General features: G+C 45.8%; 1 protein-coding gene across 5 annotated transcripts in view; it reads right to left on the reverse strand.

Annotated features, from left to right (window-relative positions):
- Rnf121 (ring finger protein 121) overlaps positions 1-15,313 on the reverse strand; it is a 58,379-nt gene that overhangs the window by 3,558 nt on the left and 39,508 nt on the right. For 3 of the 5 annotated variants that reach the window (XM_021652012.2, XM_060367719.1, XM_021652014.2), the window contains 4 exons: positions 13,100-13,254; positions 9,457-9,564; positions 5,570-5,690; positions 529-662 (listed from right to left, as the gene is read on the reverse strand). In XM_021652012.2, coding sequence (XP_021507687.1) covers positions 529-662; positions 5,570-5,690; positions 9,457-9,564; positions 13,100-13,254 — 518 coding nt within the window. The remainder of the gene's footprint in view (positions 1-528; positions 663-5,569; positions 5,691-9,456; positions 9,565-13,099; positions 13,255-15,313) is intronic. The other 2 variants (XM_060367721.1, XM_060367720.1) reach the window with 1 other exon arrangement.

Genomic DNA, 15,313 nt, shown 5'->3' on the forward strand with positions numbered 1-15,313 from the left:
AGCACCGGTGGTCAAGGGAAGTGACTGAGCCAGACTGGCATGCTAGCCCCTTCCTGGATCTCAGGGTGGCAGAGCATCTACTCTAGAGAAAGGTTCGGAGCGTGGCTTCTCTTCTTACAGCTATGGAATTTGAGGCAGGTCCCTTCTCTCTGAATGTTTCCTCACAGATGGGGATAACACACAATTCCCAATGTGGCACAGAATGGGAGCTTAGCTACACGGTCAAGAAGAAAGCCCATGCTCTCAGTGGGGGACTTGACTCTAACTAAAGCACTCCAGTCGAGGGTCTCCTTCCCCTGGGACATGCAGCAGCTTGGGCATCCTCACCAGCGCAGCCTTGGGCTCTCTGTGACCTGGCAGGGTGTAACTACCTTTTCCTGGCGGGGCAGAGTGCCACTCCAGAAGAAAGGGTAAGAGAAGCTGCAGCTTCTGTCGTGGCCTGCCTACACTCCAACTCTGGCCCATACAACACAGTCTCTGCCACCCGCTTCCCGCGTGACTGGAGACATGAGGCACGAGGCAGGATACACATGATTGCAGGAAAGCCTGTATGTGTTCTCAATGATGCCCTCTTCGTTGACGTCCACAAAGATCTGCTGCCCACACACAGCACACACACTGTCTGAAAGGTGCTTGGTAGGCATGCCGGACTCACTGTAGAACTAGAGGACGAGAGCAGGAGGGAAGGCCAGAAAAGCTGTGAGAATCTGTCTGCCTGGTGAGACAAGGATGGTGGGCACATGGCAGGCGCAGTCAGGAAGCAGAGAGGTGAAAGGTGGAACTCAGCTCCCTTTTTTTTTTGGTTTTTTTTTTTTTTGTTTTTTTTTCCAGACAGGGTTACTCTGTGTAGCTTTGGCTGTCCTAGGCTTTGGCCTTGAACTCACAGAGACCTCTGCCTCTGCCTCTCTGAATGCTGAGACTTTAGGCATGCGCCACTGCACCCGGCTACTTTTTCCGCAGTCCAGAACCCCACCGGGGACTGGTGTCACCACAGTTGATCTGATCTAGAAGCCCCCTCAGATATTTAGCACCACATTCTCCCAGGGGCTTTCTGAATCCGAGTCGTCTCCTTCCTGAAACAGAAGACAGACTGGTGTTTTAAAGTTTTGAGTCTGAGAAGCTTTCTAAGGAAGGAGCTCTGGAGTCCATTGTGCCTACACCTGCTGAGACAAGTCTGCGCCACTGGCCATTAGTGACTGAAGTCCAAGTTTTCAGAAGGGCACAAACAGAAGCCAGGTTACAACATGCTAAAGAGTCAATGACAGCTATAAAAAGCTGGGCATAGTATTTAACCTCAGCACTAGGAAGGCAAAGATATTTGGATCTCTGTGAGTTCAAGGCCAGGCTGGTCTACAAAGCCCAGTCCAGGACTGCCAGGGCTGTTACACAGAGACACCCCGTCTCAAAACAAACCAACAAATAAATAAACAAATAGTAACAGTTAATCTATACAGACAGGCTTTCTACTCATGGGGAGCAAAAAACTGGCCAGTAGCCAAAAAAGAAAGTGGCCAAGAAGGGGCCTTTTTTGTTGTTTTTATTTATTTTGTTTTTTAAATATTTTATTTATTATGTATACAGTGTTCTGCCTGCAGGCCAGAAGACGGCACCAGATCTCATTCTAGGTGGTTGACAGCCACCATGTGGCTGCTGGGGATTGAACTGAGGCACTCTGGAAGAGCAAGCAGTGCCCTAACTCTGAGCCATCTCTCCAGCCCAAGAAAGGGACTTTTGAAAAAATAAAAATATAATTCTGGCTATAGTGGACACACCTAACCCTAGCACCTGCAGAAGCGAGGACCGCCGGACTTCACACACATGCGGAGTTCCAGGCCAGACAAGGCTCCACAGCGACAGCCTGTGTTAAAACTCCCAAATAAATACAGGAACAGTGTTTCAAAAGTACAAAGGAAGTGCCTGGCAGACAGGAAGAACCTGCACGGTGGCTCACAGCCCACTGAGAACAAGCCGGGCGCGTGCACGCTCACCCACACTCAGGAGGCAGGTGCAGTGGATCTCTCCCTGCAGCATCACCGAGGCACACATGGTACCATGTCACACATGCAGGCAAACACACAAAACAAAGTTTTAAAATGGACCGCAGAAAGAAGGTCATGGTCTGCAAACAGCCCAGCCTGGGTTCCCGCCACTATTTCAGCAGTGGGAACACCACACATGCCTGCTCTGGGCCAGGGCCTTTCTCAGAGGGTGGGGCAGGATGAGCCCCCGACTAAGAGCTTTCCCAGGAACTCCATCAGAGGAAGAAAGTACCGCACCTCCAAATAAACTCTAAGATTCCACTAGAAGTAGGCAATTCTGTACTTGTAAACAGGGGCCATGTGTGAAAGTTTGTAAGATAACTGTTGCTTGCACAGATAAGAGAATGAATTGGCTGATGAATACAAGAAGGTTGGAATATCCAGATTTGCTGGGTGCTGGGCTCGGGGCAGTGGCACAAACCTGTAATCCCAGCACTCAGGAGGCAGAGGCAGGTGACCTGTGTGAGTTTGAGGCCAGCATGGTCTACAAAGCAAGTCCAGGACAGCTAAGTCTATAAAGAGAAACCCTGTCTGGAAAAAACACAATAATAATAATAATAATAATAATAATAATGGCTGGAGAGTGGCTCAGCAGTTAAGAGGACTATGACTCTTGCAGAGGACCTGGGTTCAGCTGTCAGCACTGACATCCATAACTCTACTTTCAGGAATCTGACACTGTCATTTGACCTCTGCAGACATTAAGCACGCAACAGTACACATACATATAGATAATTCATATACATTAAAACAAACCAAAACACCCTTTAAAAATGTGCTTCTAATTGAAAACAGGGATTTTACTTGGGTCTTCCAGTTTGGCCATTGTAAGCCTGAAGCAGCTCTCCTCCTACCCCTTCTGCAATGCCTCCTTGAGAAAGGTACTATCGTGCCCACGTTCTTTCTCAGAGACCAAGCTAAATCCTGTCAAAATTGTCTCCCACATACTCCTCAAACAGTTCACAGCTTCCTTTTCTACCACCTCTACTCTCGTCTCTCCCAGATTCCTGGAACTGTCTCTAAAGGGTCTGCTCTAATCTAGACCCCTCTCTAAAACCTGTTTTCTATCCAGCAGCCAGAGCCATCTTTGCTAAATGCAAACTTGATAGTCATTTTCTATTTGAGCCTCTCAGAGGTTTTTCTTCTAAATCACTTATGTGAATTTTGTCTGCATTTATGTGTGTGCACCATCTGTGTGTGCCTGCTGTCCAGAGAGGCCAAGAGAGACCATAGGATCCCTTGGAACTGGAGTTACAGGCAGTTGTGTGCCGCCATGCAGGGGCTAAAACCAAACCTGGGTCCCCTGGAAGAGCAGCCCGTGATTTGAACTGCCGAGCTGTCTTTCTAGCCCTTCAGGGTTTTTAGGAACAAAATTAAAATCTCGGGGTTGGCCACCTAGCTCAGCAGGCAAAGTGCTCTGCCATGCAAATCTGACGACCTGAACTCAATGCCTGGAGTACACCTAAAGGCACAAGGAAAGAACTGAGGACACAAAGTTGTTCCTGACTTGCATCTAAGCATCATTGCTGTGCACTGCCACCATCATCCTACACAAATACAGTAACAAATAAGATTCAAATCTTTGACCTATAGGTTTTCACTCTCATCTACTGACTATCTCTCTAGACACTAGCATTAGTTCCTCAAAAACATCCACCCTTTCCTGACTCGGAGACGGTCAGTTAGTAAAGAGCAGGAAGACCCGAGTTTGCTCTTAGGTGCCCACAACTGAAAAACTGCTGCATGCAGCAGTAGGTACCTGCACCTCAATGCAGGAGAGGGTAGGTACAGACAGGGGGATGCCTGGATCTCACTGAACAGCAAACCTAGGTTAATTGATGAACTCACAGTTCAGTGATGGAGCTTATTGTAAAGATTAAAGGAGAGCTGAGATGGCTCATAGGTAAAGCACCTCCTATGCATAGTTGATGATCTGAATTCGATCCGTAGAGGCACAAGGACAGAACCAACTCCACAAACTTGTTCTCGGTCTACGTGAGCAACACAACATATGCACACCCACCATAGACACACCATATGTCTATGGTGCACACACCATAGACACAGGCGACAATAACTAAAATAAACGCGGTAAAATCTGCAATTGGGAAGCAGAAGCAGATGACTGCGAGTCTGAGGCCAGCCTAGTCTAGAGGAGTGATTCTCAGGACAGCCAGAGCTGCATAACAGAGGCCCTGACTCAAAAAACAGTCATAAAAAGAATAAATAAAATAAAAAAATGAGGAAAGACATCTCAGGTTGACCTCTGGTCTCTGCACTCATGTACACGCACATGCTCATATGCGGGCACACATAAACACACACAAGCAAGTACATACACTGCACACAAACACAGGTGTGGCGCACACTCATAACCCTCATTCTGGCCTGACGGCCAGCCAGTCAGCCAAATCAGCTGGCCAGGCCAACAAGGGGGATGGTTCCCGAGGAATGACATTCAGGGTTGTCCTCTGGCTTCCAAAGGTGTGTGCACACACACAGATACACATACACAAAAAAAAGGAGGAAGAAAAAACCCTGTGCACACTCAATTCTGCTGACAGGACTCTTGCGGATGCTATTTCCTCATTTCCTCGGCACAGCCCACACTGCACACTTCATCACTTACCTCTACTCATGTTAGAGTCAGCTTGAAAGGACTGTTTTTGAGGAAGCCATCTCTGAGGTCAACGAGGCCAAACATGTCAGTGCTGTGCGTGTCTATGGTATCATGTCCCTTTCCTCCACAATGCTTAATACTCTCCTATTCGTATTTACCAACTCCACTATTGGTATATGCTGGATACCAAGTAGTGGGAATTTCATGTATTACTTTAATATTTAACTTTCTCATTGGTGAGTGACATTATTTGGGGCAAGGTCATGTTTTATTCTATATTCAGAGTTTGTGTGTGTAACCCATCGAGTTTAATTAGTGTTGTTTGCATAAGTACGGGGCAGGGGTTACTCACTGACGTTTGGAAAAGCTACCAGTGGATATACACTAAACAAAGTGACTGCCTCTTCACTAGCAAAATGACCTGCCAATAGTTCCTGAGAGAGGAGGACAGGTTTATTTTCAGATAGGACCCAGGCATACATGAAGCATTACAAAAACATTTGTTAAATGAATGTGAACTTACTAGGGGGTAAAATGCTCGTCTCCTACGCTGACCCTAAAGTGAAAATTTCAGAGTACATGTGAAATCTGACTTACTAAATTTCAAGAAAAAAAAAATCTCTCTGCATGCCACCCACATCCTAAAGGTTTTTATATTGCTTATTTCATTTTAGCACCTTAGTCTTACATCAAGTAAGTGATGCTGGTCTGAACAGGGGGCAGGCAGCAGGAGGCGATACTGAGAGCACAAATAACAGAGTCTGGTGGCTCAAACTTGTCATCCTAGTGCGTAGGAGTCTGAGGCAGGAGAATTCTGAGTCCAAGGCACCTGGGCTACATACACAGCAAGACCTTGTCTCAAAATAAGCAAGTAAGTAAGTAAGTAAATAAAGAGCAGAGATAAACTTACCCCTATGGTGGATGCCATGTAGTCTGCACACATCTCTGCAAAGTCCCGCTCAAGAACTCCATAGTAGAGGCCGTAGAAGAGAAGAGAAATGCCAAAGTCCATTGCATCTTCCGGTTTGATCCTGCGTGGGAAGCACCATGGCAGTGAGGCCCTGCCCTAAGACACAACTGCTTTTGATTACTTCTTGAGGACACTCAAGACAAAGCCTCAATTTAGCCGGATCACTCAAAAGCGAGAGCAAGTGTTAGCACATTACTAACAAACCCGCCCGCTCTTTTTACAAGGTCCACAACCTGTTTTGAGAAAGCCATTACTATGAGCTGCAGAGACCACACTAGCGTGTCGCTGCCCTACAAACCCGGTCCCTAATCTCAACTCTGGCTATCCTTCCAGCCTGACATGACAGGCAGCCAGACTCTGCTCCTGCCTGGAGAACCTTCAGGAGCTATGTGTTAGCAATGCACGATTGGTAAACGCTGGATACCAAGTAGTAGTATCATAAAAAACAAACGAGAAAAATTAAAAACGTAACTCACTGAATGACTCCACCTCCAGCTAGCCACCCAATCTGACATGGCTGACCCCACTAAAGGGCAGGCAGGACACTTATGACCGGGTAGAACTGAGGCAAACAAGTATCCCACATATGTGAAACGTGCCTGTGGACCTCCAAGGAAGCAGGGCACAGCAGGATAGGCATTTTCTCTCCAACTAAAAGTACTGCACATAAAGGCTTAGGTTTTCCCTATTTTCCTTTACAACCTAAAATATTTACATTTGGCCTTTTACAGAAAGAGTTTAACAAATATAGTTTTGGGGTATATGTAAAATTATAAATATTTACATCGTTGTTTAAGTACATATACGGTATATAAAGTCATCAAAGTTAAGTTCTGGCTCAAGCCTATTTACTAAAATATATGGATCCTTCTTATAACATCAGTTTAAAATTCCCAGTACAGTCTAGAGTCTATGAATGTTGGAGAAAACTATCTTTGCTAACATTTTTTACAAGGAACTCCATGCATTCACTCATAGCTGTAAGTTATAATTCTCGTAGAAAAAGGATGTGCTTATCAGCCTTGCAATAGTAACAGATTTAGTTAGTGCTCACGTTACACCAATCAAACTAAACAGCAGCATAAGAAGAGTCAAGTCCAATTCCAGGTGCAGTGGTGCACACCTGAAATCCCAGCACTCTGGGAGGCAGAGGCAGCTGGGTCTCCATGACTTTGAGGCCAGCCTGGTCTACAAAGTGAGTCCAGGACAGTCAAGGGTACACAGAGAAACCCTGTTTCAAAAAACAAAACAAAAACAAACAGACGAGTCAGTCTCAGCAGTTAAAGGCACTTGGCTGCTCTCAGAACAGCAGGGTTCAGTCTCTAAGACCCACATGGCGGCTCAAGACTGTCTGCAACACCAGTTCCGAGGGATTCAATGCCCTTTTCTTGCCTCTGTAGGCTACAGCTACATGCAAAACACTCACAAACATTAAATTAAAATAGCAAGATCTTTGTTTTTGTCTTGTATAAATTAGCAAAGTAAAGAAACCATAGCAGAAACATCATTAGAGCTAACGCTGGCTGGGCGAGGGGCCACCTTCAGCCGCAGCGCAGCTTTGTGGAAGGCATGCAGTAGAGACTACAGGGAGGAATCCTAAGCTCCCTGGAACCCTTTATTCTCGCAGCCCATTTTCCCCCTAGAAGAAAGAAATCTAGGATTGCTCACTCGCTTCATAACATACAACTTAGTTTTACTTGTCCTCCAACAAACTTGGCAACATTCTGCCTACAATGCGCTGGGGTTAGTGGCTTGCTGGGCAGAATGAGAACGCCTTCAGAGGGTCCTATGCTTGAAGGGTTGGTCCCCACATGCTGAAACTGTTTGGGAAGGGTTAGGAGGTACGGCTTTGCTGAAAGAGAGGTCACTTGGGGGTGGGCTCTGAGGTTTCGAAAGCCCACGCCAGGCTCAGTGTCTGTCTGTCTGTCTGTCGCTCTCTTTCTGCCTACTGCCTACAGAGCAGGATATAAAGCTCTCAGCTACTGCCCTAGGACCACACCTGTCTGCTTCCTATCATGATGATTAATGGACTACCCTCTAAAAATATAAGCTCCCAATTACATGCTTTAAAAAAAATAATGAGTTGCTTTAGACATGGCATCTTTTCACAGTAATAGAACAGTCTTTCCACCCATAAATTAAAGTCTTCATCTTTAGTCACTGTTCCAGACTTTGAACTCTTTCCCCTCCACCCCCTTCCTTTTCCCTTCTTTAGTACTGAGGATTTAAACTGGCCTATCCTGGCCTTCTACCACTAAGCTGTACCCACAGTCCATTTTTTATTTTTTATTTTGAGCTAGGATCTGGCTTAAGTAACCTGGACTGCCTAGGCAGACAGTCAGACACTGTATTTTCAATGCTTCTGCTTTAGCCTATAAGTAACTGGGATTACAGGCCTAGTTTGGGACGCTTTCAATATACAGCCCACACTCAATATAAACCAACAAACAAACTAACTAATTATTTATTTTGGAGACAGGATTTCTCTGTGTAGTCTTGACTGTCCTGGACTCACTCTGTAGATCAGGGTGGCCTCAAACTCACAGAGACCCGCCCGCCTCTGCTTCCAGAGTATCGGGATTATAGGCGTGTACCACCTGGCTCCCACCCTCAATATTAATTACTTCATCTAGGTATCCATACCTCATCTCCTTCTGGCCTACTGACTCACTGTACTCTCTAGTTTCTGAGCTCAGGACTGCTTGACTTTAGCTCATCTGTGGGTAAGAGGGCTTGTAAGCTGGTGTAGATCTTCTAGAAAGCTCATGACAAGAGGAAACAACAAGCAGCTAGCCCTCATTGCTAGGGCTGTGCCCTCAGGAAGAAAGACATGCTGGTGATGACGGCACTGAATGAAAGAACCCACGTGGCCAACAGTGGGACAGGCCTTAAGTGCCCACAGGCACCATTCTAGAACTCCCTCCCTGAAGTCTGTCAAGCGTGGAAGGGCAGCCACAGCACACTCTGCCTGTGAAATGGGACCTCACTGAACAGACCATGTTGCTGGAGGGGTGGAGCGGCGGGGCTTCCGGGCCAGGGTGTTGCCCACACCTCAGTGTGGACCCAGTCTCTCACACCTTGCCTCTGGGGCTACTATGAAGGCCCGTGCAACCCTGCGCTGTTGTGCTTCCTCTCTTGGATTCTTCTAAATGGACCTGTTGCCAATGTGGCTGACTAAGCTCTCAGGAGTGAACCATCTAACTTAAGGATTTCCAAACCTTTTCTGTTAAGAACCAAATAAACACTCTAGGTTTTTATGGCCCAAATGGTCTCTGTCACAACTACTCAACTCTGCTGTCTGAGTGCAAAATCAGTTTCAGACAATTAACAAATGATATGAATGACTGCCTCCCAAGTGTGACGGTACAAGCCTATGATCCCAGCATCAAAAAGTCTGAGGAAGAGGAGCCCAAGTTTGAGGTCAGCCCGGACCACAGATGAAAAAACAAAACAAACAAAAAACCCTTTATTTTACTCTAATACATGATACGCTGACTTGACCTGAATGGTAAAGTTTGACAGTTTCCGGTCTAGTCAGGCCGAGCAGGGAACAAAGATAAAAACTGTTCTTAGAAGATGAAATTATGGGTCACTGGTTAACAGTAAGTGAGCAGAAGCTTTCTTCTGTTATACTTTCCTATTGAATACCAATTTTTGAGAAATGCAATCATGATTTGGGATTCTTGCCTTTGTCTACATTCAGACATTCCATGTTTTCTGCCAGCAAAGCAGCACAGAGGGCTGCTACTTGGTACCAGGTTCTCTTTTTTAATACCAGCCATTCCTCCCCAAACACCAGAAAAATGTAAAAGCAAAGGGTTACTCACTTGAATAGTAAGTTAAGACCAAAGAGGGTAAACATGACAGCCATGTAGCCAACAATGCCAGTGGCATAGCTGATTTTATAGATTAGCAGGAACCATTTATAAACCAACCTAGAGGAAGGAGATAAAATAAATTAGTACATCTGGCTTAGACTGCTAGCCTCAGGAGCCACTCAATCACCAGAAACTCCCCTTCCCACATCAATGGGGCATCAGGTTCAGTGCTCAGGTTTCTTGGGCAACAGTTACTGTCAAAAGGTGTTCATATCCTCAACTGCAGAAATGCTCCGAAATCACTGTACCCAAGAATGCTTTGTATCTTCCTGGACCTGGGCCAAGAAAAGAGACCTCAAAAAATAAGCTTCAGTCTCAAGCAAATAAAAGTCACAGCTGACCTAAGCAATCTCTGCCCTCGCTGATTTAGGTTAGTTGGGCAAGGAAGTAAAAAACTAAGAGCCACGAGAACACAACATGCAAAGGCTTGCTGTTCCCGTCAGAACAAAGACAAGGGGGGAGGTGAATCAGACAGCAGTGGCTGGAGTCTGGCCAGTCTCACTGCAGCTTTGCTCCTGTCCATAGGCCACTAATACTAGCAGGATGTCTCATGAATTTGCTTCTGAAATGACATATTTCTTTGGAGAAGAAATGAGAAAGATACTCCTATAGTACCCTGAATTAATGTGTATGCTTTGCGCTGGTGATGCAAAGTAGGGTTTTTCACATCCTTGAGGGTATGTAGAAGGCATACCCCAGAACTCAGGGATGAGCAATGTGGAATCTGGGTGGTGAACTCCAGCTGGGTTCAGGAAGGAGAGAGGAGAGTCTGTAAAAGCCAGAGCTCTGTAAATGCTGCAGGTGGTCCCTAATTCCAGGAGTCACTGTGCTGGATAGCATTTTGTCAAACTGACACCCTACAGTCATCAGAGAAGAGAGATCCTCACTGAGAAAATTCCTCCAGAAGATCAGCGGTAGGGCATTTTTCTTGATTATTAACTGTTCCAGGAAAGACCAGACTACTGTGGGTGGGGCCATCCCTGAGCTGGTGATTCTGGGTTGTATAAGAAAGCAGGCTGAGCAAACCATGGAGAGAGAGCCAGTAAGCAGCGCCCTCCAGGGCCTCTGCATCAGTTCCTGCCTCCAGGTTTTTGCCATTTGAGTTTCTTCAGTGATGAACAGGGATGCAGAAGTACAAGCCAAATAAACCCTTTCCTCCTCAACTTGCTTTGGTCAAGGTATTTCATCACAACAGAAACCCTATCCCAGTCACTAATCGTCCTGTCCGAGACAACAAATGAGCAGTTTAGTAACTTGCTTGAGTAACTAGCCCAAGCTTTCTTTGGTCCCAAGAGATAACTTACTGCTAGAACCCAGGATGGACACTTAGGTTCTAGCCTCTGCTTCCCTGCTCTGGCTAAGCAGGTTTCTCAGGCTAGGCAAAGGCCCCAACCATTTTGTAGTGTTGCACAGAAAAACCACACACAGCTGTAAGGGAAAGAGACAGCAGAAAACACATGGAATTTTAGGTCTTCTAATACTTATCTTGGATTAGTAAGCTTTTATTTGCTAAGTGAACCTAGATAAGTCAAATCATGTTTCTGAAATAAGTTCACTTCTTTGCATAAATGGGAAAAAGCAAACTTCCTTTCTCACTGTGGTGTAAGAGCCTATTTCTTGTAATATATTCACTAAGGTTAGATGAATAAATGAGGTCATTTAAAACCTTGGAAGCACCATCAATGTTATTTACTATTCTAAAACAACCTTCCATATTACGAACAATACCTCAGCCATTTTAGCTAGACATTAATACTGTTTGCCACTTGTAACTTCATGCATGTGTGTGGCACATGTGTGGGGGGCAGAGGGCAACTTTGTGGAGTGGCTTCTCTCCTACCTTGACTTGGGTTCTGGGGATCAAGATGGTTAGCAGGCTTAGGAGACCTTAGGTGACCAAGAAGCAGCTTTACTGGCTGAACCACCTATGTGTAATCTAAGCTGTCCAACACTGACCGCCAACTCACAATCATGTCTCCTTCGTCATTCACATGCGATAGCATGCTTTATCTTGAAAAATCACTGTATATGAAGCTGAGCATTTGTCACATTTTCAGGGATGAAAACTCAAGGCTTGGAAAGGTGAGATCCCAAGTTCACAGTTATAATGCCACATATTCCAACTCCCTATCCACTTGGCATTAGATCCTGTGCCTACTGTGAGGGCCTAGAAGTGTGTCAGGGAGGGGCTCCTGGGTCACCATCATCCTCACTCTCGCAGTGAACTCAAGTCAGAGAAAGGTGTGCAGCAAACAGAACATACGAAGCACAAGAGCAACCTGCCCGCTGGGAGACTGGGTGAGGCCAGCCAGCACCCCTACAGGCCTGAGCCCGTGCACACCTCTCACAGCATTCACCAAATGCATTGCAAAAGGCACTTTCTCGACCTTCTCGACCCTCTCCTCCACTAACCCGAGCACTCCTTGAGGGCAGGGACCATGTCTTATGCGGCTCTGTATCCCCAGCGCTCAGCAAAGGGCCTGGCACATAGCAGGTGCTTGTTGAATGAATAAATGAATGAATGAGAAAAATATCTTTTTCTGTCAGGCATGGATCTTAAGTGACCTCACAAGCTGCTTGGGAGGATTAAACAAAAAACACATTTGGCTCTAAGAATTATAGAGCTCTGTTACATAAGAAGGAAGTGCTATTCATTATTGATATTCATTCATTCAACAAACATTCAGAGTGAGCTAGTTTGTGCCAGACCCCGCGGCAAAGCCTGGATACACAGTGTCCAGCACAGTGGACAGGGCCCTGACCTCATAGTTTAGCCAGGGAGACAGATACCTAAAATAACATCTAATTGTAAATTGTGATGGGCTTTACAGAAAATACAATGAAAAATCTAATTCGGAGATCAGAAAAGGCTTCACAAAAGAGAAGGATACTTAAAATGAGAGCATGATCTCAAAGGCTTGTTTGTTTTGTGTTTTTCTTAACACCAACAGATCTTAATGCAGATCATCAAGTGAAGGATAGGGACATATTTAAAATTCTGAACCCGTGGCTAGGGTAGTGGGTCTCCCAATCAGCTTGTTTTAGAGAGGCCCTGTACCAGCTCATTTGGCAGACAAAAAAAAAGGGGGGGGGCTTTTTGTTTATCATTCTAAACCCATCTTTTTCCCATGCTTTCCAACACATTTGCTTCACGAAGCCTAGGCTTGAGGGCTAGAGAGATGGCGCAGGGACTAAAGCGTTTGCTGTCCTTGCGGGACACCCAAGTCTGGTTCCTACACCGCACTTCCCAAGAATCTGAAACTGCAGTTCTGGGGATCTGATGCCCTCTTCTGGTCTCCATGGGCAGAAGACACAGGCAAGTGGTACACTTACATACACACAGGCAGCATTCAAACACATAACATTTTTAAAAATAACGCTTGGGGCTGGAGAGATGGCTCAGCAGTTAAGGGCACTACCCAAGGGCTCGGGATTCAAATCCCAGCACCCACACAGCAGTTCACAGCTGCCTATAATTCCGGCTCCTGAGGATCTGCCACCCCCACACAGACACACAGGAGGTGCAGCTCAAGTGTAAATAAAATAAAAAAGGAGAAGGCACCCCAGGCCTCTCCTCCGCCTACATTCTCACCTGGGGGTTGTCTGCACCAGAGGCTTTCGTGTGGCTCGGAAGGTGACAAAGGCTGTGACAGCAGAGAAGAAGATCCAGATCACCAAGAACCTCCACCAATGCAGCTTCACTGTGAAATAGAGGGGAACAACCCACATCTGAAAGAGGGTCACCATCTGAAACACAAACACAAGCACTTCAGCTCTGCCGGCTCCCTCTGCAGGCCCTGTCCACAGTGTTCCTGCTTAGCTTCAACTTCTCACACTTCCATTTTTGTTGTTGCTCTGAAACAGGTCTCAACTAGGTAGCCCTAGCTGGCTTGGAACACACATAGATCTGTCTGCCTCTGCCTCCCAAGTGCTGAGATTAAAAGACATTTGCCACCACGCCTGGTCACATTTCAATTTTGTGAAAATGTATCTCTAGTAGTGTGATAAATTACAAAGCTGGCACTAGGCTGACTTTATCCTTCATTAAACTGTAGCCCACACATAAGCCTCTGCTTTCCACTGAGCTCTTGCTATTTCTTGCCCAGCTTCTCCAACTTCTCTGTTAGTTTGCCGGCACCCCTGTGGAAAAATGAAAGAAAATACCCACGGTTGGACTAACTGGTTTCATTCTCTTCATTCAACTTCTAAGTCAAGTTGTTCCCCTTGGGCTACAATAGCCTTCTTGCCTCCCTTCCAGCCTTTCAAGACCTCTGAAGCCTTTGGTCTCCTTTCTAGCCAAAATTAGGTATGAATTCCTAGTGCCCCAAAGCCTCTTCTTTTCCACTGTCACCTCAGTGCTTATCTGCAGGAGACAGGCTTTGAATTCATTTTTGGGTAGCCATAGTCATCTATTTACTGCACACAATACAATGCCAGGGAATTAGTACACAATCGGTATCAATAAATGTGAACAAATAAATTAAAAGCAGAGTAAGACTAGACTGAAGTAAAATTCCCTAATGGAGAGGCACATTTCTGTGCCAAGGCAGTGAACCCAGGGCCTTGCACATGAAGCAAAGTGAACTACCCAGGAGACATGTCCCCAACAGCAAAATACTGAAATCATTACTATTTTACCTTTTTTTGACTTTGAAATTGGATGTGTATTAACAGCACATTTCAAGCACTCAAAAGCCACAAGACTGGTAGCTGCTACAGTGGGCAGCGCAGCACGGAGCTTCCAGTTTACCTAATAGCTACCATTCACACAGAGTCTTCTGTGCTCAGAAAATATGTAGTTGGGTTTTGTTTGTATTTAATTATTTATTTATTGTTCCTGCCCCTTCAGACATTTTCCTACACATTAAAGCTTCATTCTTATCACCTTCATGTGTACATGTGTAACATATGCACAGATGTGTGCAGGGGTATTTACCCGTGCATGAGCACATAGGAAGGCGAAGACTGACATGCAGTATCTTCCCCTATCTTCTCCTCTGCCTCAGTCTTTGATACAGGGTCAATGAATTCACTTTTTTTGTCTAGATTAGTCAGTGAGCCTCAGGGGTCCACTTGTCTCCACCCCCAGCTTTGGGGTTTTAGAAGCAATTTGGCACTCTTCTACTTAGATACGAGGGATCCAAAGTCAGGTCTTCATGCTTGTCTTGCAAATATTTACCCCCTGAACCACCTTCCCAAGTCCCTTCCTCACTGTGATTCAGATGAAGACAGAGGAAGGCAGCAATACAGCTCAGGGGTAACGTGCATCCTAGTATGTGTGAGTATCGAGGCTCAGTCCTGAGTGGAGGGGATGAGGTCGTGAGCACTGACTCACTGTTAGGGTTTTCTGTTTGGTGGGCCCAAGGGTGCTCACTATTGGCTAGTAAGTGCAGCCTACAGCCCAAGTCTCAATTCCACTGCACTAGAGCCCACAACTGACCCTGCAGTGAAGCGCTCAGAAAACTAGAGGCTGAAAAGCTGGACTAAAACCCGTGAAGAGCCTTTGTGCTTTACACTGCTTGCCTTTTTTTGAGACAGGGCTTTTCTGTGGAGCCTTGGCTGTCCTGGAACTTGCTTTGGTAATCAGGCTAGCCTCAAACTCACAGAGATCCAGAGATCTGCCTGTCTCTGCCCCCAAGTGTCAGGATGTGCACCACCATGCCCAGGCACACTGCTTGCTCTAACAGGTTCACTGAGACTGTTTACAAAACAGTAAGCCAAAATTAGCAAAGAATCAAATCAAAACGTCTGGCTACATTATCTTCTGCAAAAAAGAACAGGAATTTCTGAGCTCCTTTTAGCTTTT

The sequence above is a fragment of the Meriones unguiculatus genome, chromosome 14 (genome assembly GCF_030254825.1).
Source record: "Meriones unguiculatus strain TT.TT164.6M chromosome 14, Bangor_MerUng_6.1, whole genome shotgun sequence".
In the NCBI taxonomy this organism is placed as follows: domain Eukaryota; kingdom Metazoa; phylum Chordata; class Mammalia; order Rodentia; family Muridae; genus Meriones; species Meriones unguiculatus.